Below are 26,531 nucleotides of genomic sequence, written 5' to 3'. Positions count from 1 at the left end.
CATAAAAGGCGACTAAGGGATATGAGCTAGCAACCTGTTAATATTTAAATATCAATTCCGTGCTGTGTTGTTCCCAGCAGTGCCGTGTGGTTCCCGGCACCAATACAAAAAAGAATAGAACCACTCATTGAGTTTAATCCTTACAAACAAAAAAAAAATCATTATAAACAAAAAAGAGTTTGGACAAATCGATTCTAGCCTACTTGACTTTTCTTCTTTCTGAAACTTTTTTCATTGTTAATTCATCGTCTAACTTTCGAAAATAAAAAATTCTAACTTATATCAATAGTCAAGAACATAGTATGTATGCAACAAAGCAGAAAATCTCATTTATTAACACGAATTTATCGTAATTTATTCTAGGCCCGAGAGTTCTTGCAGAGTTTTCTTGAGTATTTGTTCTGATTGATTACTCATAGTAATCCGACGATTGAATCCCAGATAAATGGTACGGCTTTTTTGGTTAATCCATTGACTTGTCTTCAAGTCTTTCTTATTAAATCTTACTTATTTGCTTCAAAGAGTGTCGATTTTAATTAAACATGGATTAATTCTTTTCGAAATGAAAGGTTAATAAAAGTTTTTATACTGTTATTTTGATGTTTTTGTAGAATTCATTGTCTCAGTTGCCCTCCATCGCAAGATACCTACGGAACTAATCTCGAACTTATGGACATATGTTTGGTTTCCGCTTATATAATGACCACTATATATAAGTAAGAAAGTCTGCGTTTACTTTCTAACCTATGTGACTCTTTTAACAGGTAGGACACTGACTATGGTGGTCTGCAGATTACCTTGCAAATTACCTTCAGTTTTATATCACTTGATAAGCGATTAGGGGATAATTTCTATTTTTGAATTCACTCTGCTATCATCGCTTTTTGTGATATGTTTCAGCTATAATTTTCATACCGATAGTCTCTGTTCAGTCCTTTTTCTGGAGTAAGCCCAATAGTAGATCGTAGATAGATTACCTTAGTCAACTTCTTCCACAAAGTGGCTCCCGTTATTAATCTTACCCACCTTTGATCATGGTTACACATCCAGTTACCTAATTATACAGGATTTCTCATGATTTTTTAGCCAACTATAAAAACACCGTCTTCTCTTTTGTTAATTTATTAACTGCTTGTACCCTGAGGTAGCAAATGAACATATAAATTCGCAATGTGGAATTGCCATTAACAAGGATATAAAATAATTGTGCAAACACAAAATAGACCATTGTATCGTGACAATGATAAATTATTCAATACGGTTAAATTGTGTTATAAGATAATATTTTTTAGGAAGTGTCTAGTCCGCCACCAGCGGCCATTTAACAAATCGAATTACTAAGCCGCTAGTGGTAAAATAAGAAATTAAATAATTCTGCCACAAGTATTGTGGTATTCAAATTTGTTCCTTTAGTCAAACTAATAAAGTCTAATTTTAAAAATACACTAGGGCAGCGTAGTGAAGTTGTTCCTATTGCGGCAGACTAATATAAAGTGCTATTCCGCCACAAGTTATTAGTTATTGGAATATGTTCCTTATAACTTGTATATAAAGCATATATTTCATTATGTTAAAGTATCGTACCGAAGTTAGCGATGTGACAAAAACAAAAACATAACCCTTTCGGTTTTTGTTTTTGTAGATGATGAGGAAGTTTTAAACTTTTTTCATTGTTTGTATTACTGTAAATTATAATTAACGATAAAACCCAGAAAAAGCATTTAGAGTGCTTTTTCTGTGTACCGCAAAAATACAAAACAGCTATGTTAAAATAATAAAGGCCATAAAACAATAACAGTACTTAATCAAAAGGAAGAGACCAAAAAAATACAACATTTAGAAATAAACGACGAAGAAATAGAAAATGATGACAGAAATAAAGATGAAAATATGTTTAAAAGAACAAGTAACATAAAAATTAACAATAACACTACAGAGGTTTTAGAAACAGAGCAAATTGGATTTGCTAAAAATATAGTAATAATACATAATGAACAAAAAGAAAGCAATAAAATAAACTTAGAGACACATGTAATAATACATATTGAACCAGAAACAGAAAAGGAAGACACAAAAAACTATGAAAATGTAACGATAAAAACAAATAAGGCACATCCTACTACTATTATAAAGGCGAAAGTTTGTATGGATGTATGGATGTTTGTTACTCTTTCACGCAAAAACTACTGAACCGATTACCATGAAATTTCGTATGTAGGTAGCTGAAGACCCAGAATAACACATAGGCTACTTTTTATCCCAGAGTTCCCGCGGGATTGATAGGGTTTCCATGCGGACGAAGTCGCGGGCGGCCTCTAGTACCTACATATCGACCATACTGCAGAAGATTTAGAGATAGTAAATATAGAATACGCAGAGAGACAACTTATAATACATAATAAACAGGATGAGAAAGAAATAAATCTACATATAGAGAAACCTGTTGAACAGAAACAAAATCTAGAAAAGGCTGAGAATCATGTAAAAACTGAAGATAGAAATGACAAAAATAGCATTAGCTAAAGGCATTAAATCAGGCATAGACCTGTAATGCTCTTGTTAATCAAACAATAAGATTACCAGCTGTCCGAAAACGCTCAGGTCGACCCAAAGGACATGATCTAACAGTAGTAGGAGTTAAGAAAAAAAAGAACAATATCTAAATAAACGTTGTTATGTACTCGTACATGAAAAATAAATATATTTCTTAGAAATCGTGTATCATTTACTACTTTTGATAGGTATATCAATTGCCGCAAAAGGCTTGCCTCAGCTTTGGTGGCTGTTTATTTTTGGTAGGTATGCTGCCTCTAGCTAGCGGTAGAATATTTTGTTGGTTTGACTTGCCACTTGTGGCAGAATAGCCTTATTTGTTATTGTGCCTATAGCGGCAGAATAATATAATTTTTTATCTAACCACAAGTGGCAGTATATTTATTTTTATTAAATGACCACTGGTGGCAGACTAGACACTTCCTATTTTTTATACGCGTATATTTAATTGAGTTTATTTTCCTCGAAAACTATTAGGTAAGAATGACTTTTTATTTTTGCCTTGAATTTAGCGAACGTGCAGCTTATAATTTATATAGTCATGTAAGACAGGAGCTGATACTTAAACATAAAATTTAGTTTTACGAGTATATCTCTGTGCAAAATAAGCTATAATTCATACACACAATCGCGTCTAGGTATATCTCTTGCGGGGTAGACAGAGCCAACGGTCTTTAAAAGACTGATAGGCTTCGTTCAGCTGTTTGGCATAATGATAGATTGAGATTCAAATAGTGACAGGTTGCTAGCCCATCGCCTATTCTATAAATAGTACATAAAATATGATTACACCAAAAAAATGTACCTAAACATTACCTTTAGAAACAAAAAACAGACACCTGATAACTTGGATAGTTCCTGAGAAATATAACAATCCTTGTTGTTTAATGTTTAATATACCTACTATATTTATTTTAATCACATTTTATTTTTAAATGATTTATTAAAGAGGAATCTCAAGTTTACAAGTCTATTGAGTTATTTTCTTATCAAACATGTCTCGAACTGACTTTAAGGCTAACTCAATATATGTAACTTGTCCCGTACACATTATTTGTTTAGATTTAAATTATACTCCTGATTGTACTTACCACCGATTTCATTTAGTCACGGTGTAGTTATCGATTTTAATATCAAACAGTTATATTGTCGTTATACATTTAATGGTAAGTTGTGAATTATATTAACGGCACGATTGTTATTATCTGTTTTATCGTTATCACGAAATTAAAATAAATAGAATGTTAAATTCTTTATTATACTTGTGTTTTCAACTGCATAGAACCCGGTATCCTATAGCAATAGAAGTTCCTATTGTTTATCAACCACACCAAAATCTTTTAAACTGTTTAATTCATTAATGTAATTATCCTTTCGTTTTATTTAAAGTAAGTTGCAAAAACAATCTCAAAATGTAAATCAAATGTTTCCATTAAAGTCTGGCACATCAACACACGGCATGCATGTCATGTGATATGATAATTTAAACTAAGACAAAAGAATTAAGCCTACCCCTAGGCCAGGTTATGTGAGCTATAATCACAAATCGTGACTAACAAAGGTCACCACTCACTTAACTAACATAAACTAACCAAACAACAGAAAAATCCACTCGTGGAAGAGTTAATATATATGTATAAAATATGGGATGTAGGAAGTATACTTATTAAAGTTATTTATTCCTACAGAAGATAGAAGGAGAAAAGAGGAGATAATAATCAGTTTAAAATGACTATATTATTCAACGTATAAATTAAGAATATTTTACAAATAAAAATTATTTTTGACATCTCACTAACAAACAAAATCATGGCAACCGTTGCTATGGCGTATACCAAGAAGGTTGCCTAGTGTTTTATTATGTGGATGCCGGCAGAGAAGAATTATAGTTTAGTCACTTCGGACACAGAGCGGTTTCGGAGGCAACTATGGATAAATATGTAAATATTAGAATCTTTTCGTAACTACTGTCCGAAGGGATGATGGAGTGATGTGTGTATTATACATAATATGATGTACTTTAGAAAGAACTATTTCGTTAACCTTCTTTGAAGACAGCTCGTCGAAATGGGAAACCGTGTGCTCTTTTTGTACGATTGACTCAGACAGATTCTTTAGCATGAAAATGATTCCTCGTGCATACATCCTTCTACCCTGACTCTTTACATTCCGTCTTATCTGGTTTAAAATAATAAATGCCTAAAAGATAAAAATCTATCCCAATTGGGTCATACGAGTATAGTTTCAGATTTTAATTTGTTATATTTCAACGACCATCGCGCGGTAAGGTGGGCGGTGTGACCCGAAGTTTTTTAAGGCATTGTTATACAAGTGTAACAATCGACACGCTTTTAATTAATGGGTAAGAATGGACCGATTTACCTTGAACCTTGATATAACTGGCACAAACAGTTGATAGACAAAACTTTTTGTGCATCATGTTATACAAAAATTTTCTATTGTAACTCAATTTCTGGTTGTTAGATAATGATTTTACCGCCGATAGTGCAATAATAATTAATACAAACAGTGAGGATTAGACAAAGCCAGTCTCGAAATGACTGAAAGATCACGTAAGCATGGCTGTATGGCGTTATGATAAAATTGTGCAACAATGATTAAATAAATATAACCCATATTCACCTCCAGCATAATTATAATTTGTCTAAACAATAAAAGAAAATATGATTGACATAATTACCTACCAAAGTAAACATGATTACTGCTCAGAATCCTTTGAAATGTGTAATAAAGATAAATACTAGGTAATATACATATAATAACGAAAATCTCCACACAAGCGAAACCTAGCAGTAGTTTAACTGACAATTGCTAGTTATTTACTAATATGTGGAGCATGACGATATTTCATATTTCTGTTATGTCTTTATTTAAAATTGATTCACCCTAAAGTACCTTTGAAAGTGAAAGTGCTTATAAACGTGTCACAGAAATCAAAATATCTTTATTTTTCGGTTGATTGTGAATCCAGTCCTTCCATGCATGGAACTTACTATGTTATTCTTATTTCTATATATTTTTCTAAACGTAATGTGCTAGCTGCTTCTCTTTCCATGCAGATTTAAGAGTCAATTAAAGAAATAGCTAATAAATTGCTAAAAAAATAGCGTTTTACACTGGTTATTGTTTATATTCGCAGTTATGTCGTCTGTTGTAACACAAATTATGGAAAGTACACATGTAATGTAATGCTTCATAATTTCTACCTGGTACCTTTACTATAGGCCGCCGCTATTGTTTAATATTTTCTTTAATTTTATGTACCTATGTGAAAACAAAATGCTTATGAACTTAGCACTTTTCTTTAAGGCGACAGGCTGGCAACCTGGTACTATTTGAATCTCAATTTCATTATTAAGCCATAGAAAGTTCATAGAAATTTATTTTCTTTGCCTTTAAAGCTAACGCAGTTTATTCGTAAATGTACCCTAATAACACCCATTTGCAAAGCAAAGTTCAAAGGTGTCTTGAGATTGAACGACCCTGTTATCATAGGTTCGTGACCTTTCACGATTCTAGCACATATTCGTACCTGTCTCAAATCGCACAGGTAGACAAATATCATTGGATTTTTGGTGTGTTATTAACGTATTCTGGGTACAATTCAATCTCTCTCTCCCATCTTTTGTGTGTTTTCTGTTGCATCGTCTCGTACTATGTTTTGACCCGCTTTTAGACTGTTTATGTCTGATCTTTGCTATTCTTTAATTATCTTTCCTTTAAGATAAATATAGAGACCATGTCTAGCTTATTTTGAGCACATAGTAGGTAGTAAGTTATTCTAACGCGGTGGTCAATTTAATTTTCCTAAATAAAATTTGTTTGACAATACTCTAGTCCTTTGACAGAATCATATATTACATCTCCCTAAGGATCTGTAAGGATACGAAAGTGTTAAGAAACTTACGACTATAGTGAATTAAAATTTAGAAGTAAATTTATCAGATATGCAGCCGATAGTAAAGTATCACTTACAAGCGGAAAATCCACTGAATTCTAAAATACCAATCAGAATTGACGCTACATGCATGAATAATGGCGAATCCAAATCCGGACTGTGGTAGTTAGGAATGATTGAATTTTGATCGGTTGAACTCAACACGTCCCTTGGATTTAGGTTAGGTTAGGTCGACGTGTGAGTAATACGCGGACATTAAACACCAATCACTAACGCTATATTTGAACGCTAATATCGTAAAGCAAGATATTAGGGCCGTAAGCCGATTGATATTAAAAACTCGGAAACAAGCAATTAAATGTGTCATTAAATAACTCGTACTATAATTTGTATGGCGTCATCTGTGTGCGATAAAATGTCGTCAGAAAAAAAATGTCTTAGACTCTTCTAATCTTTTAATTTTAAATTTTTATTTCTAGGTTCAATGTTTTTAATTAACTATTTAACCTAATGATGAAACTAATGATTTATTTAATTGTTTTGTAGCTTTCCTTTAAATATTACGACAGTGATTGATATAAGTAGTTACATAAATACGGATATTGATTTGAATAATTAACGACTTAGCCCAATTTCGGGTGTGAACCATCAATAAAAGTGACAGCTACTATGAAGGTCAAGGAAATATATTTCCCTTTAAATGCTATGCATGGTAAAGATTCTTTACAAGGCATTATACAATATACATTCGTTGGTTATTCCTGATCAAAAAAAATACTGTAATAACATCACAAATCCTTTAATATCGTTATCGATATACCTACAAACTTTCTCATAATATAATTCATTTTGAAAAATGTGTTTGACACTACAATAGAAGCAGCATATGAATTTAAAGAAACAAAAGTTTGAACATCTACCTATTATTTTAAAAAAGTATACTTAGTGGAAACTAAAAAGACATATCTCAGTCAAACAAAAGGGTGTATAGAATGTGTGAAGGGTGCAATTTAGATTGGAAGTATATGACAGCTGAAATGACAAAGGACGGGTTGCCTTTTTTCGGTATCTGTAATTTTAAATTATTTTCATACATCACAGAATGTGAAATAAGTGAGTATAAAAAAGTTATATTAAGATTATGGTGGAAATCAAGCCCAAAATCTTCCTCCTGGTGCTAACCCACGTTTTGTCCTCACCTCTCTGGAGATGACCCCGGGGAGCGCCTATGACTACGATCCTGGTGTGTGCCGTCTGTCGTCCGTAACATTTGCAGGCGAAAATAGAACTTAGTTGGATCGTAACTATGTATCCAAAACCTGATCATCTTGGCATTATAGGCCTAGGTGTGCAGGTTGTTTGGTCTCACGTTTTCTCTCACCGTAAGGACATCGGTTAGCAATCACACTAATTTATTTTGTCATCACACATATCATAATACAAAATATTACATATAATTTATTCAATAGAAACTAAAATATAAAACACAGAAAAATATAATTTAGACATCTCTGCAGCAGTATTTGAACCTGTACCATCCTGTGCGTCACGCTTTTCTATTCGGGCAAATTGAGGTATTCGTGTCATTATGATGACCTACCATTATTAATGTCGCTTCCGAGTTATTAGTAATACGTACATTGGTTCTATTTCTAACCCTTTATTCCCTTGAACACTTGTTCCATTTACTGTTACTATAAGTATCGATAAGTAAACGAAACAAAACCGGCCTTCATTACTTCGGGCCGGAAGCAAACAGATTCGACATGGTCCCCTTTGTATCATTCTGACCTGTCACGATCATGACGACGTTACAGAATAAATATAATTTAGTCGCCATTCAGCCATTTGTTTTGTATAATGACTGTCCAAATTAGAAATAGATGTAGGGCACCCGAAACAAATTTAACAAAAACATAAATTCTCACTTCTGGAAAATTTGTTACATATTTTTGTAAATTCTTTGTTTAGATACGTGTATTTTTTTACAATATTTGTAATAGTCACTCTTTTCATCATTTCTCACCTCTCGAGCCTACTGTAAGACTTGAGCAGAACCTATGAACGATGGTTTCTTGTGATTATAATTTCTTTATTTTTTATTTTACATGAATTGGTTAATAAAAATATGTACTTAAATAAACAACCCATGCAGTACACTGCGTGACTGGCTAATGTATCGCTATGACTGACTAATGTGTCGCTGCAATAATTGAACTTGTATGTAAACACAATTAAATATGCCTAAACTATTAAAATTATTTAAATTGATTTCATAATTGCGATATTTTGATACCCAAAAAAACAGGAATAGAAAAGGGTATGTTAAGATGGTTCGGTCATGTGGAGAGGATGAATGAAAGCAGGTTGACTAAGCAGATATACAAGGAGAGTGTGGAGGGAAAGGTCGGAGTGGGAAGACCTAGACGAACGCATCTTGATCAAATTAAGGACGTCCTGGTAAAGGGTCAGGTCAAAAGTACCCGAAACCGCCGAGCTTGTATGAAGAGAGCTATGAATGTGGATGAAGCGAAGGAAGTATGCAGAGATCGTGGCAAGTGGAAAGAGGTAGTCTCTGCCTACCCTCCGGGAAAGAGGCGTGATTTTATGTATGTAATAAAAAGCTACGAAATTTTTGAAAAAGCACCAGTAAGTAAGCTTCACTCGAATCATTTCTATTGAATAATGAATTTTATACCGGTGATTCTGGCTCACTTGCCGGATAAGAGCATAAAGGCGAAGTGCCCAGTTTGAATGCACGACATTAATATTAAAACAAACTTGGAATATAAGTTAGTGCATGACCTAGCTAGAAGTAGGAAATAGAGCTTACTATACATTTTCGAATACTTACTTGAAAATTGTTTGAATTATATACGAAAACTACCGGTTTATTTAATTGGTGAAAACTATGAAAAAAAATTATTGCCCAGTCAGTTGTCATTATCCTCTACCGATTGCAACTTACTGATTAAACAGAATATCGCGTTTTCCTTTAAGAATTTATACCCGAAATCCCATACATGGAAAGAGACTTAAGCCAGTTTTGATAATTGTTGTAGGTACCTACTAGGTGAAAATGCTACCTACTGTCAAAAAAATATTACATCTAGGTTATTGATGGAAGTGAAATTCAAAGTATTGCTTGTATGTGTGTGCTAAGTTATCGTCTGACAAGTAACTCCAAGTTTTAAATATTTCCCTTGGAAGTAACTATCTGAACAATAGCATTGACGCAAGCGAAACTGCAATTATACGTCATTCTATGACTAGCAAATTTGACTGCAACTACTTATTAAGCGGCAATACTCAGTCAGATATCAGTCTATTATAATACACTGGTCAAACTTTAATTACCGCACCAAGGTATATTAAAATGATGACGGTCTAAAAAACAATTAAAATTATGGGATTTCCTCAAAGTCAGTATTCTTAATTTTTAAAATCATTATACACGGTTATCCCGGAGATATTGTTTTTATTCAGCACGATAGTCAATTATCGATATCAAGTTGCATTAATTAATAAAGGCATTTCATTGATGTTAGTATTGACCCAATGTTTTGGATTTACCAAAGAAGATTACCTATTGCAAACTAACTACCTATATTTATATACTTTTACTACGCTAGTAGAAGATCAAGATCAAGTTGAAAACAGCATTAACTTATACTTAATTACGAGTGTAGAGAGTGATTAATAAGGATAAACGAAAGAAGTTGCAGAGATCGTGGAAAGATGTAGTTTCTTCTTACCCGTCCAGGAGAGAGTTATGGTTCCCATACAATGTAAACAATTATTTCTGAGATGATGGTTAAATTACTATTCGCGTCTTCTGAAACTTGGGTGTACATAAATACGCTTTATAAGTTACAAATTAAATTGCGTATTTTAAAGATTTGACATAACTTTAATTTGACTAACCTAATTTGTACATTTTACAACAGCATTAGAATAATTTTTACACATTTGATATTATTGTTCAAAAGTGAAGGTGTCTACCATATTTATCGTACGTTGGATAAAGGAATTTAAGGCATTATTAGTTTCCAAATAAAATAGTTGATTTATAAAAACAGTTTTTCTGAGACAATGAAATTAATTAGATCGGAAAATCCAAGGATAATTAGATTCTATAAAAACTTTGTCTACGGCGACAAAGAGCATTGAATTGAAACAAAGGTGAAGTGTAAAAACAAATTCATTAGAACCCAAGAATTATTGAAATCTGTACACACATCATTGTCTCGCATTGTCGCGAATTACATCTACAAATGTATATAAAACGCAAAGTTGACTAACTGATCTATCAACGTGTAGCCCAAATTACTGGACTATGTAGTAACTTTAATTGTAACTTAAAAGTCAGACACAATTACAAGTATAGTCTGACGTCATTAAGTAAATTCTAGTACCCCATTTCATAAATTAATCTATTTCTTGCATCAACAAGTTGCGTTTCAAATGAACAGGATACGAAGTACGACCTTTCGTGCTCTTTTTTCTTCGCCTTCTCCTTGTTTTTCTCCATTAATAAGGTACAAATTCATTCATTTATTCATATTATCCCGTCTATATCCAACAGAGTCTGCAGTCTTTAAAGACTGATAGGCTACGTTCAGCTGATAGGTTTAATGATTGAATTTAGATTAAAATAGTGACAGATTGCTGCCCCATCGCCTAAAAGAAGAATTCCAATTTTTTATAGAAGGTAATTTAAATACAAACGTCAATTTGGGAATATGAATTATTGTCCTTTTTTACATTCTATTTCTACATTTATTGGTCCGTACAAATAATGAAATGTTTAGCTGACTGTCCGTTGATAATGACCAATGAGAGGGCAATATTATATGATTTAATATAACCATTCAGCGTTACGAAAAATTATGTATAACTTAACCAAAAATACGAGTAGTATGCTTTTCGCGGGATCTGACCTCCTCTTCAGCTGGCGATCCCATGGGAATTTCTAAAAATGCTTGCTTTCTTTGTGGCGCAATCATGCCCAACTCATATGCTAAATGTAATATGAATTCCGTGAAAAGCCAATTCATACACACACCTCAATATTATGCTACCGTTTTAGCATGCATATGCACGGAAGAACAATTAAGATACGCAACTTTATTCTATTTTTTATGTAGATGTGTTATGTGTAATCAATGCACAATATTGCACAATTATTATACAAAACACGATTTGCTTATTGTTCAATTCTTATTGAGAATTTACCTTGTTAACATTAGATTTCGCCTGCGATTTTACTCGAATTAATATTTTTTTTATCGCGAATTCGAACAGGGATTCAAAGTGCCTGTGAACCAACTCTGCCCATTTTATTATATCATTAATTAACCGACTGAATAAGAAAAGTAAAACACTATCGGTTAAGAGTACCTTCATTGCATTCAAAGTTCATGACTATCATTATCAAGTTTGTTGTAAAATATGGTTTAATTTATTAAATTTAACCATATTGAATTATTTACCCGTGATGAAATTGTAAAAATTCTATCTTAAAAGTCTATCTAAAATTAAATTTACTGGAAAACCTTATGTATCAACGTTGTATCTTTTAGTTAGTTTTTAGTCAATTTTACATATTTTGATTTGAATAATATAAAAGACCTTAACATATATGTACCAAATTGGTATAATTTAAAACCAACTCCGCATAATTGATCTACATAAAAAACTAAAAACCACTGATGATCGTCAAAATGTCAAGTTTTATGTGAAATATATTGTAAATAAATGTAGCATAGTAATACAGAACCAGTTTCGCTAACAAAATGATTTCCTAACATGTGCTTTCATAGTAAATTTATATCTGCAAGGTATAAAAAGTTGACATTTTATAATAGAAATGTTGAAATTCCTTTTATAGGCAGAATTTACTTTTTAATTAATAGTAATCGTCAGGAAAATAAATCATAACACATAATTTTAATAGTGCTTATATATGTAGTTCGAAATATCGCATCACGAGTGTACCGCTGAGCTGACCGATGGAATATATAAATAAGACGTTGAACTTAAGTAGGTACCTAATTATTCTTATTACATTATAATAGTTTTAGCTGTTATTTAAATGGACTAGTAACCTGTTACTATTTGAAAATTAATTCCATCATTAAGCCCAACTGAACGTGGCCTTACAGTTTTTTAAAGACTGTTGGCTCTGTCTTCCCCATAAGGGATAAAGCGGAATAAGACTATATGTAAGTATGTCAATATTGTCAATTAAAATCCCACATGCGGACAAGATTCATCGAAGTCTGAAAAACCTTAAAATATCACTTAATTATAAATAATGCTCAAATACCTATTTCAGAAACAAAGCACTACTTATAAATTATTTAGTATGACAGTAACGCACGAAAAATTGGCAGTCTAATTGTATATTACAGACTGATGATACTCTATAACTAGTATTAGTTTTTCAGAAACACGCCCAAATTACACGTCTATAAAACTGGTTATTTCAGTAATTTGCTGTTAACGGGTTCTTTATTACAAATCAGATGATAATATAGTTAACAGGTTGCATTGATATGTAGCTATGTCAACATTAACACTCAAATAAGTGAAGCAACGTCTTTAATTGGTATTAGAATAAAAAAGAAAACAAAATTAATTTTAAATGTGTCTGTCGTAATACATCGATAACTTTTACTCACAATTATAAGTAGAGCATATAAAACAAAACTATACTAATAGTCGTCTTAATAAACTGCAAACGGTTAGTAGGATTCGCTAACAAAACCATTTCTCACTTAAAGGTCCCAAAGCGAATATCAATGTCACCATACACAATCCCTTAAATCTCATAAAGAGTACCATTAATCGAAATAAATTGCCTCACACAATAACCTTCAGATAACCGTTCAGGCATTTTTTATTGCTATCCCAGAAATAGGATTAGCTGAAGAGCCTTATGTTATTATGACGCCTCTCATATATTTTTATTGGTATACTACCGACTAACCCATCTTTGCTTTTATATATATGGTCGTAACGACCGACTGATGCTATATTACTACAAAAATATATTATAAGTACTTTTACATAATTACTGAAATAAAAGTATGAATCTAATCATTTGAATATTCAAAAGTAGTAACTAATTGCATTAATCGATTGACCAAGTTAAACCTTTTTTTACATTTCGCTCACCAAACTTTTATATCAATACATATTGAAGAGTTATGAAATAAACGATACTTAGGTATTACTGTAATTGAACACATTTTTTTATCTATGTCAACGTGTTTTGCGTCTGTCGTCAACACACTTTTTGAGACTAAGATGAATAAGATGGGACTTAACTTATTTATGATTCACTTGGCCTTTATAAATAATTGAATTGGCATTACTTTGGATACCTGTTTTTATCTTTATCCTTAACGTAGAGCTTTCCTATTTATTGTTTTCTATCGAGTATCGCACAAAGAGTACGTACTATATGTACACAATCATATAATCAAATCCGTAACGGAGTAGATTGACCAAAAAGTCATGAAAAACTGAAAGACCCCGTTCAGCTATATGGTTTAGAAAGAATGCAATGTAGTGTGATACGTTACCAATAATCATCCTGAAAATTAAATTAAACTTTACAGTACAAACTCGTTAATAAAAACGTTTAAAGGAGCCTTCCCCTGTTTTACCCAAGACCTACGTTCCTAAATCGAGGCCGCCCTGGCAACAGGCGAAGAGCAACCGTTACCAACGAGCTTTCTCTACTTACCTCGAAAAGAGGTGCGATCTTATGTATATATAGTACAAAAATGACATGAAATACTTATGTCGTAATTGTATGTCTATCAAATGTGTCGTACGTAATGGAATATCGTATTATCCGTGGAAAAGCTCAGGCAAATCATATCGGAACAAAAGAAGTATTGTCCTTTATTGACGTAATTAGATTCTTGTTCGCTCGTGTTCTATCAGTATGAAAATGTCTGCAATAATGAAATGAGCAATAAGTACATAAATTAATGTGCTTTATTTATAGCGATTAGTGAATAAGATTAACGTAATCGAATCAACTGAGAGATGAATGAAATACCATATATTACGTTGAATAGCTTCAGCCCTTCAGTGATAAAACAGGTATAAATTGTTATTATTTTTTTAGGATTCCGAAGCACTCATTGGTCCATATCAACTGTAGGATAAATATATTTATGTACTTCTTTTTATGTATTCTTTACTTGTTTGTTTTTTTTAAATAATATAATAATATTTTTTTAGAATTATTTGACGAAAAAAAAGATATATTTTTATTGTATTAAAAAAAAACAAACAAGTTAAGAATGTAATGCAATTTGTGCCACCTAATTGATTACCTCTACTTAATTTTGATTCATTTTCAAGGTACTGTCGACATTGATACAAAAGGGCAATTACTTTTTTGGAACAAAATTACATACTAACATGGTTACTCGTAATCGAGATCAAAGTTTTCAAGGTGAAGTAAAGAAAGGAGTTTGGTTAACTTACCGTGCAGTTTAACGAAAGCTCAATTACTTACGTAACTTGACCGCATTATTGAGTTAAGCACGTGTATTACGTCTTACATAACCCAATCGATTTTAACTAGAATATTTTTTACTAAAAAAATTGAAACAAGTCGTACATTTTAATGGAAATCGCGTAATTTGTTTACTAGTTTCTGGTTTTTAGATTGGCGATACAAGAAAATTTCATCTAAAATGCCAAGTGAACTTAATTTCTCCTTTTTATGATGGATGATACAGTTCCATTGCTAGCATACATAGTTAATGTAGATTTTATCTTTCATTAGTCAAGTCATCAATGTTCATACTACTTATAGCTACTTATATCTATAGGTATTTGTTTTATGATCAGTTTTGATACTTTCGATTTTAATTTTTTTCGATTATAATAAACTTGCTCATAGTTTGTTAACAATATGCCTAGAGCTGTTTTCTTCAAAGTGTATTTTGCATATTAGCTTAAATCCCTAGTGATCAATTCATATTTTTTAAATTTCTGTACGTTTATTCTACACACGTACGTTTACATTGGAAATGCACTTTCTTCCATTGTGTGCATTATTAAAGTAAATTATATACAACATGTTCGCTATTTTTCAAATTAATATTAGATACCGGTTCCGCCCGTACATTTTCTACTTTTGCAAATTACTTTCGATACACTTTACACTAATAATTTCCACCTATTAACTGTAAATAAACATGTTAGAAACATTAAAGAAATGTAATTATAATATTATAAGCTTTGGCAACTTTATTATTATGTGTTGTTCTAGTAAATAAAAAGTATTACTTAAATAGGAATATAAAATTAAACAACATGAATTCAAATTAAAACTAAAACTACTTATTTTTATAAGAAAGAAAAAAAAAGATGAATACAAGCTAAAATCTAATTTACAAATTGTACAGTCCCTGCAAAGCATCAACTTGCGGGAGTGTGTCCAGAAGGCTGGCAGCATTACCATTTTGAATGGCATTTTGAATATTATAAAGTAAGTATAATTTTGAAGACTTAAGGCTTTTACATTTTATGATAATTGACATTAAAAGAGAACTATATTTGAAATTTTACATTTAATTTGACAGTAAATGAATGTAGAACAAGCGAAAAATGGTAATTGGTATCGTGTCAAGTGTAAAAATGTACCTGCTAAGTTTTAGTCAACTCCTTCGTAAAAGAGGTGTGATTTTATGTATTAGGCACAGCAATGTGGCTTGTTACTCTCTTATAACAATGTATTTCCTATTGCATTTTCATAATTGGATTCAAAGTGTTCCCTTGCCCTTATTTCGTCTTGGAATTTCCTTATATAACATATTTACATTCACAGCTTCGCTACTTGGAGTCCATTTAGACTAAGTGATAAATTATTTACTTACATTCCGTGAATCTGGCTATTGCCATGAACATTGTAATCGGAAACAAACCAATCCTTTTATCTACTGATAACTCTATATTAAATTTTAAATTAATTTATGCAACAACATCGCCTCAGACCTAAAGTCATCTAATAAGATAAACAATTTTGATAATCTTCACACATTAATTTAGAGATCTATCAACATTTCGACACTGCCCTGTCTATATATTTCCAATACAAGGTCATTCGCAAAAAATCAAGTTTACATCCGTTAAAATTCACGTGTTCTTTATATGGTTATTCAGATTAATGTATGCCGATTTCCATATGGTTGATGTTGTAACGTTCTATGAGTTTGATAACATATTTACATAATTTCTAAGACTTTAAATTAAGTGTGGTTTACTTTATAACTCGTTTAAACTTTCCGCAAATTTGAGAAGTTTGTTTAATACTTTGCCTAATAACTGAACACGTATTATTCGAGTAATTAACGAAAATATAACTTTAACAACAAAGAATAAAGTTACAAAAATGTAGCCTAAAATGAGGTAGAAGTAAGGAACAATTTAACAAATTTTGACTTGCCTTGCATATGCAGTTATATTCAACCAAAGGCGGCTTAAAATATCCTATGTGATTTTTTTTTTAAATTATGTTATGGATTTCCTTTACTTTCCTTTATTTCTAACTTCTAATTTCTCTTTAATTTGTTTCCGATTAAATTATTGTGGCGTGCAAGATGGCCGAACGCCTTCCCTTATCTCAGCTCAATTGCATTTTATCAACTTATTAACTTTTCTTGGTTGAATTTTAATAGGTTTACTATATTTATCCAAACAACCAAACTTTTATGATTTTTGAGGATAAATAACCATTTAGATGTGTATCAAACTTAAGATATTATATATATTGGACGTTTCGCTTTGTTTTACGTTTTGCTATTAGATTCTGATCGGCCCTGTCACTATAATCTTTCAAATTTTTCAAGACTGTTGATTCTGTCTACCCCGTAAATAATAAGGACATTATATGATTCCTCTTATTTGCACAGTTATAAATATGTAATGTAGTTAACCCTTAATAATGTTCTTATTAGTCACGATAATAATATAAAATGGAAAATTACACATAGGTGCTTTAGAATGTAATGCTATTAACTCACTAGTCTCATGGTTTCAATTTCGCAAGTAATGAAAATTGTGTTATGCAGAACACGTTACATTGTCAAATCAAATAGAAATGCTATGCAATATACGGAAATAATTATAGTACGCTTTATAACAATAAAGTAAAATTGCGAAATCATTGTATCATTGCACTGTTTCATATCTGTCAAGTTTATGTAGGTACTTACTTGTACCTGCAGCCTTTATATTATTGTCGTGATTACAGGTTGTAAAATTTATTTCCTTGTAGGCGCTAAAAACTATAAAAATATGATATAATTAGTAATGAAAGTACGTTTCATTTTTAAATTACTTACTAGTTTAAAATGCGGTTCAATATTGTAAGCCGTTTGATCGATCTTTGTTCCTCATGAACTTGGTTCCTAAGAGAAATTTCCATAAAAAGAATTAAAAAAAAAAGTTCGCTTTTTAGATATGATACGAGTATTTAATAATTCAAACAAAACTAAATATCACTTATTTATGATAAAATAATATGTCTCAATTAAAATAAATACTCATATTCGTAAAACCACTATTATATTTGTATTTAACGCCAGGAGGATGATACTATCATATATAGTATATATATATCAAGACTATGAAACAACAATCTTGATTATGTTTGTGCATCTTATCATAGACAACTATAGAATGACACGGTTAGAAAATTTATTCATAGTCACGTAAAATTATATTTAGTGATTTCTTATCAGTTGATTTAATTATGATTTGTATACCATGTATTTATTACTTTTAAAAGTACCACTAAAAATATAACAGATGGATGACTCTAAATGGAAGTAATAGACATTGTAATTTTAAAAATCTAAGAATTTGTACTTTCTTGAAATTCTATGTTTAATCTTGGAGTAAGGCTTTTATATTAGTACCTACTGATTTATTTTATTTCAAATATTTCCTAGTAATGTTTAAATTAGAATTGATTATGCATAACTAAAAAATGATTGAATAAGTCCGGTCTTCTTTCCGGTAACTAATTTTAATCTGAGTTAGTATTACTATTCTAATGAATTGCAAAGTATCAAATTAAAATTTTATTAAGACAGACATTTATATTATACATCTACTCGTATATTTTCTGTTCAAGTTTAATCGGATGTATAATTTGTACAAATTATTTGAAATAATCAAATGTCACACACCTTCTTGCTACCGAGCCATTCTTTGAAAATATGATTTTAGAGAGTCACTCTCCTAAACATAGATGCTACATTTACATAAAGATAAGATCGGAAATGAACTACGCAAACTGCATTATGTTCTGTCCTTTACAGAGATGATTACTAATGACGTCAGTTATAACATCATTTGAACTTGAAATACTTTTATTCTTATAATTGTCGGAATACACAAATAAGGAAAAATTTAAAAAGGAGGTAAGTACGTTTTTAACACCGTTTTGCAATTCACCTTATACAAAAGTCTATTCCGGTTTGCACATTTACGTAAGTGCATCGACGAGTTCTCCTCATCCTCTCTCATCTTATTCTTCAGGAGATGTCTTAGGAAGCAATAGCAGATAGTAAAACTTCCGGCGAATTATATCACTGCCACTTATTGCACATGCTGCTGTAACATGTTAATTTTTATGTTGATGCTGTCTTCAACTCTTAACAAGCTCTTATATATTAAAAGTGGATTTGCATATCAGATTGTATTCTTATATGTGATCATTAAATGAATAGAACGCATATAAGAATGATAACAGCATGATAAGCGAAATCAAGCACGGTAAATCACCCATTCCACACAGGCCATTATTTCGCATACATAACACGGCCAAATCGATTGAATAGAAGCAAGTACAAAATCTTTCACAACAATCGTTTCTACCGAGCCGTAACCATGTCGAGGAAAAACGTGCGAGAGGGGCAAAGAATAAGTCATTGTGACCCGAAGCCGCAAGGAAACACGGCTGACATTGTCTTAGCGAAACTACAACCACTAGGTACTACACGAGATAAACAAACCACAGATAGTTATCTCGCGTAATACTTTTCATTAAGGTTTGTTAATGCTTCTTGTCGGCTGATATAAAGGAATATGCTATGCTCATGTGGCATGTTGCTCCAAGGCCTAGGCTATAAGATGTGCTGAATTGTTCCTTATCGTTAACAAGTCACATTTCTTGTCTTCCCTTCCCTCTAGCTCTGAGGTACAAAAATGTAATAAATAGAGGAAAATTGTCAATTCACATTCAAATATGTAGGAACATATTGATAATATATAACAAAAACATTCACATACATTTTTTTCTTACCCATAAAACATTTCTAAATCTCTTCTGATATTCTTAAGTAATTATCAGAACTACACGTGACACTTCTAGTAATATTATAATTTATAATAACAATTATCATCCAATTGAAGGCAAAGTCAAATCGGTTGCACAGTATTGTTTATGGGTTATCCATGAAAAGTGCAATTATGTAAATAAATTAAAAACCAACAATGCCATAGGAATAAATAAAAATGAATTATACGTAAAAAAGAAACCAAGATTTCCCTTGATGAGAAAGCGAACATTACACTGGTTCTCTACCATTGCATATCGTAAAAGTGGAATTTTTGTTATTATAGAGCAAATTCCCCAACAATATGAGGATAATAACTTAATCCTTATACAATGCAAATTTTGGTTAACAAGAAAATTTAATGTAAGTGCTTTGATTTGCCGATTAAAATTTTTAAATACCGACCTTTAAATGATGTTATATACGAGTTAGAGAAAAAGGAGTGTGAATAGTATTCTTATCAGAAATCTTTTTGAAATCAAAATGCTGCCTAAACCTATACAGACAGTTTCGACCTGCTTCAGTAATCATACAAATTTTGTAATTTTTTATCAAACGTTCCAAGATCGTGCGGCATATATCCGATAAGATGAGTGACAAAAACACACTTCCTTATTCATGAGTGTATCCGAAGGCCTACGATATAACAAGAATGGCGCCATGTCATAGAGCACCCGTAACGTGTTGATGATCACCATTATTAATATTATTATATCTCGTTCTCTCTCTTTCAAGTTTTAAGCGACTATAGAACTGAAATATATTTGTTATTATCTAAATATCCATTCTTTGTTTTAATTTTACAGTGTTTTTATTTTTTTAAAGCATTTCAGTATATCGCAGTATCAGCCCGAACCGATATAAATTAAATAATGTGCGTAATTAAAGCATTATTTAACATTAACAGTCAATTAAACAATAGGCGTGAATTACAAAAACTTACGTAAAAAAATCGGCATTGTAATGAGATTACAGCAACATACGGAATCGGAGATTTTCCGGATGCTTGCGCCCACGCAAACTGTGATAGTGAGAGCATCGCTCGGAACATCGGTAACATCCGTATATCCGAAACTATTAAGAGGTAATACTACAGACCATTTTTCAAACTTAGATAAGTAACACATCTCTCTCATTGTAGCGTGTTCCCGGTTGCACCCTCCACGGCTACGGTTCCAAACATATACACACACAATATACTGACACATATCATGTCGATATAAAGGAATACTTCAATATACTTTACTAAAGTGACAGTGCAAAGAGTCAAGAGCCCAATGAAGGATTTAAAGATTCAGACTGATCGTCTTCAAGAATATTTAACAAGTTCAATAAGCATTTCATTCGATTATTAGACATACTGTAACTGAACGTAATATGTAGATATATTTTCACAAAAACCATTGTAATAATTATTGCCCAAAAAAATAAGTCATCTACTAACTTATAGCAATAAGAACATTAAATAAAGCTAGATAGAAAAAACATATACTGATGTTAGGTAAATCTAGTAAAATTGAAAACGGCTTTCAGTTATGTTTTCATTGAAAATAGAAACAAAGTATTGTTAAAAAGGGTCTAGAAAATAAAAATGGTTTGGATTTTCCTATTTTGGTTATGAATATATTGAATATCTTCGAATATGGTCGATTTTTTAATAGCATCTATATGTATGCTAATTCGAAAATGGACTGTTCATCTGATAAAAACATTTATGTAACATGTCATGTAATATTAGAGTTGCATGCGCCAATATTTTTATGCATATTTTAGTGTTTGTTTGAAATGCCTATAATAGTGATTCTTTCAATTTAAATCTTTTTTTTAAACATACAAAATTTAAATAAAAATGAATTATTCACTAAATGATATAATACTGGTTGTTTGATGAATGACTACGCTACAAAATGACAACGTAATATAATAATCTATACCTACATAAGAGCTTCAGGCATTCCCACTTCCTGGGCACCGGATCAGTGCTGTTCATTACTGGACAGATTACTGTTCTTACCGATTACAATAATTTCAACAAGATTACGTTATTTACAAAATAAAAAAAAATAGAGAATGCTAGCTGGCGTAGATTTTAATAAGAGCAAATTGGATGAACGGTAACGAGAAAAATTTAGTAAATTTAGTCTAGGTCTATAAGGTGTGAAGGTGTTACATGCCAATATATTTATATTAATTGTATCATTTATAATATAAGTTTGGATATCATAGTTGAAAATCATGCAACAGTAATGAATTTGACACAAATTATGCAAAACAACAGGTGTATTTCATGTACGTATATACTACTTAACAACATGGTATTGCATCTGCATTGTGATGCAGAAAAACATTTTCTGTTTTTTTTTATCTATCTTGTACATAAACTTAATACAAGTTTATGAAGTTTGTTTACAGACAGTATAAAATTTGAAGGATCTTTTGAATTACATTTCAAAAACTAAAAATGCACTTCAATACTTTTTAATAATTTATATGCTCTTGACACAATCTTTAAAATATAATAATCCTAGTATAATAAAAGACCACACATAAATTCGTCAATGGTAGAATGAGTTGCAATCAGTACCGGTATACTGAAGGCTTCTTCCTGATGATATATGTATTTGCTCACAGTAAATAGGTAAATTGATATTTCTTAAAGTTTTTTTTTTATATTTTACATAAACATTGTAAATGTTGCTGGTATAATAACTAACTCATATCTTCTATTTACGTTTATAGTATTTTGTAAGCCTTGGGTGTTAATCCATAATAAACGGAAAATAAAATAACTATCTAAATAAGAACATGAAGGCTCTGTTGATTTATCAATAGTGTTACGAGTACCTACATGTTACTACTGTATTCAATTCTTTTTATATTTTATTCTTGTAGCAATTCTATTAAGTATAAAATTATGTACTTTCTTAAATTTCTTTAAGTATAATATTTTTATATTTTTAATTTATTATTTACATAATTTTCGACTACATTTAAAAAATACGTATTCATAAATCAATGGATATCACCGAGATTACTATCAAATATGTAATTAGTTTATAATATCTTTATTACACAAAAATTTACACATTACAAGAAATAGATATAAATACATTTTTCTTTTTTCATAAGAGAAAAAGATATTAAAATAAAACTTACCAATTTTTTCACAAAATGGCAAGTCCGTAAACACATACACAAATTAAAAACTAGATCGAATGATAATATTTCACCAGCGCGCGCGCACACTCTCCCGCGCCCTGCCCGCTATCAAACGCACTAAGCCGCGAGTAGGGCGCGTATCAATTTTATATGACTAACAGCCTACGGGGATAGACTAGATGAAAAGTTTTTATTTATTTATTTTTTGCTTCTTGTCTTTCTTCGATTATATGAATCTAGTTCATGTTAAATTTTGACCAAAAAGTATAAAGTAAAACCTATTTATTTGTCAAGTCAAACAACTGTCTTTAATAACTAGTAAGATAACCGATGTTGATAACTTAAAGAAATATTTATAAAAGTTAGTCTTCTTCTCTTCTTTTTCAGCATATATTCGCATACTGCTTGGCATATGTCTCCCTAATATCTTTCCACCAGTTCTGTCAAACATTTTTCTGGTCCAAGTTATCATCATCATATCAGCCGTAGGACGTCCACTCTACTGATCATAGGCGGCCCTCGATGATTTCCACATCAATCTAATGTAAGCATCCAAAGTTTCCCCGAGGACTTCACAACGGCGTTGGTCCACCTTGCAGGATGCCATCCCACGCTACGGTTCCTTTGGCCCCGATCGGTCATCAGATCCTCGAGAAATGTTCAATGCCATTGCCACTTCAGCTATTATGTCAAATGGTATTTGCAAAATGAAATCCAATGGGCATTAATATCGCAAGGGTGTCCTTCTCTTTTATACATAAGTGTACGCGTATTTATAGACACAAGAAAAGTGCTAATAAAGTGAGCTGATAACGATATTGCAGATAAAATTATGGTAACTTCATCCGGTTATTCCAATATCTAGTCGAACGCTATCAAACGAGATAGAATTTTACAGCTTTGATAATTTTATGAAGCTACGCTTGATTTTGGAACAGCTTTTCGTAAAATGATGTTGACTTTTAACTTTCTTTTAACTGTAACAAAATTATTTCATAAACTTTTGCTAGTAATTATAATGAAAGATATATAGATAGACAGGGGGATAACCTATCGCCTAAATTGTTTACACTGGTTGTCGAGGACGTATTTAAAAAACTGAATTGGCAAAAACGAGGTATTTCCATATCAGGTGCACGTTTAACCAACCTTCGATTCGCAGACGACATAGTCTTATTTGCTGACAACCCTACTGAACTACAAGAGATGATCGAGGACCTACACAACACATCATTACGAGTAGGACTGGAGATGAACCTCGATAAGACCAAAGTTATGACATCCGAACAACAAAACAACATCAGGATTGAAGTAGGAGGGACAGAAATTAAGCAAGTCCAAAAGTATGTGTACTTGGGTCAAGAAATTAAAATAGGCAAAGAGAACCAGTGTAACGAAATTGACAGACGAATAAGACTGGGGTGGGCAGCCTACTCCAAGCTTGAATATGTTTTTAACATGAACCTGACGTCACGACAAAAAGCCCAAATTTTCGACCAGTGCATACTACCCGTCCTGACATATGGCGCCGAAACCTGGGTGACTACCCTAGAAGTGATACACTAGCTGGGGGTGGCACAAAGGCATATGGAGCGGAAAATTGTAGGCGTCTGTCTGAAGGACCGTGTGACCAATAAGGACCTAAGACGGCGCAGCAAAGTCACGGATGTCGGCAGAAGAGTTGCGAAGCTCAAGTGGGAGTGGGCTGGTCATATTGCCAGGAAGTCTAAATCTTGGTGCAAAAGATTGCTAGACTGGAGACCTTGGGACCAAAAGCGACCCAGGGGAAGGCCACAAATGAGATGGAAAGACGACATCAAGCAGGTGGCGGGCAGCAATTGGACTCTTACTGCCCAAAATAGAGAAAAATGGAAGGAGATGAAGGAGGCCTACATCAGAATGCTGATAGAAGAAGGCTAAGAAGAAGAAGAAGAAGATAATGAAAGGGTTTTTTTACAAATCTAGGGTTATAAAAATATATTTTTAAGTAGGTATGTACCTTAATTATATTTTAACGTGGAAACTGATGGATAATATTTCAAGTAAAACAAGGTTTTTACAAAAGTAATAATTATCTACAATCATTTCTTAATGAGATATAAGAAAATGTAAAATTACTTTATATAAGGAAAATATAACCTTTTAACCAGAAAAAAATCCTTTTACCTTCGATCAAATATAAGAACGTCTATGCCTTTATTAACATAGAAGATTACTACTAAGTGTATTTATAGTAATACGTTTATATTTAAGGCTCTCCAAGATAACATGTTGCCCAGCAAATGGTATTTAGGCTGAGAGGATGTCATTAGAGGCATTTGCTCAACGACTTATCTCTGATGCTCGTGTTTCAATTACAATGTACTATAGAATGACACAATATTGTTGCGATACAGAGGATGAAGTTAACTCCAAATTATGATATAATTACAATGTTTCAATTTACAAAAGTATAAAAATAACTTCTTATTTTTATTAGATATATTAAGCTTTCAATTTTAAAACTATAACTGAATTAAATTTGTTCTAAGTTTAATTTGATTTCTAATTCATTCTAACAGTAAAGAACAGCTTCGTAAGGAAAACTGTATATTCAGGCAACTGTATAATTCTGGTCAAATATGGATAAGGTTCCCTTGGAAGCTTGTGAAGAAGCAAGATATGATACAACAACTGTTAGAGTCACCAAAAAGATTGGGTTTTAAAATGATTCTTTTTTAACTTAGTGTTTTTTGAATATTTTGAGTTTTCGTTTTGTCATTGGAAAAGTAAAGACCGTATTTTAATTAATCTTGTCGCAATAAAAGGGCATTTCTGAGAGCTGCGGGTCTACCGTGAATAACGACTCCATAACAACAATGACACCTCTTTCCCGGAGGGCTAGGCAGAAACTACATCTTTCCATATATCTCTATCGCTTTCCACATTCATCTCTCTAAATGCAAGGTCGTCAGTTTAGGCAGAGGGTAGGTATGCTTGTAAGTCTCGACCTGACTTTTCGCCACGTACGTCTTTGATATCTTTAAGTAGGCACGTATTAAATGTACTTGTACAAGTATTTTTGTATTTAACATATTTTTAAACTTTTTAAGTACGCTTTGTTTGTTTTAAGTTACAAATAGATAGGTATATTGTTTTAACATACAAATTCAAACCCATTTTTTATTTGAACATGAAACTACAACAATCGTATTAATTTCCGCATTATACATTGTTGTTAAATTCAAATAACTAGGTATATCAAACGAACAATAGTTAGTATTTGAATAGATACGTTGATAGGACAGCCTTCATATTATTTGTTTTTTACCTACTGAACAAACGGTAAATGTAGAATTAATATTTAGAAACGTACACGTTAAGTTATCACATTTTTATTTTTGATTCTCTTAAAATTAATATAACAAAAGTTTTGCAATACCACACTTAGTTCAAAATGAATAATTTTCATGAAAGAGGAAAAAAATTCAGACCTAACATCTTATCTCACTTTCTTTGCAGCAACAGCAAGCAGTACAAATATT

General features: G+C 31.7%; 1 protein-coding gene across 2 annotated transcripts in view; it reads right to left on the bottom strand.

Moving 5' to 3' along the window:
- LOC106137635 (peroxidase) overlaps positions 1 to 23,110 on the bottom strand; it is a 53,082-nt gene extending 29,972 nt beyond the window's left edge. For both annotated transcript variants that reach the window (XM_013338494.2, XM_013338495.2), the window contains exon 1: positions 23,005 to 23,110. In XM_013338494.2, the coding sequence (XP_013193948.2) occupies positions 23,005 to 23,040 (36 nt within the window). In that variant the 5' untranslated portion in view covers positions 23,041 to 23,110. The remainder of the gene's footprint in view (positions 1 to 23,004) is intronic.
- Positions 23,111 to 26,531: the final 3,421 nt, after the last annotated feature.

The sequence above is a fragment of the Amyelois transitella genome, chromosome 10 (assembly GCF_032362555.1).
Source record: "Amyelois transitella isolate CPQ chromosome 10, ilAmyTran1.1, whole genome shotgun sequence".
Lineage (NCBI taxonomy): Eukaryota > Metazoa > Arthropoda > Insecta > Lepidoptera > Pyralidae > Amyelois > Amyelois transitella.
This window is presented reverse-complemented; position numbering and strand designations above follow the sequence as displayed.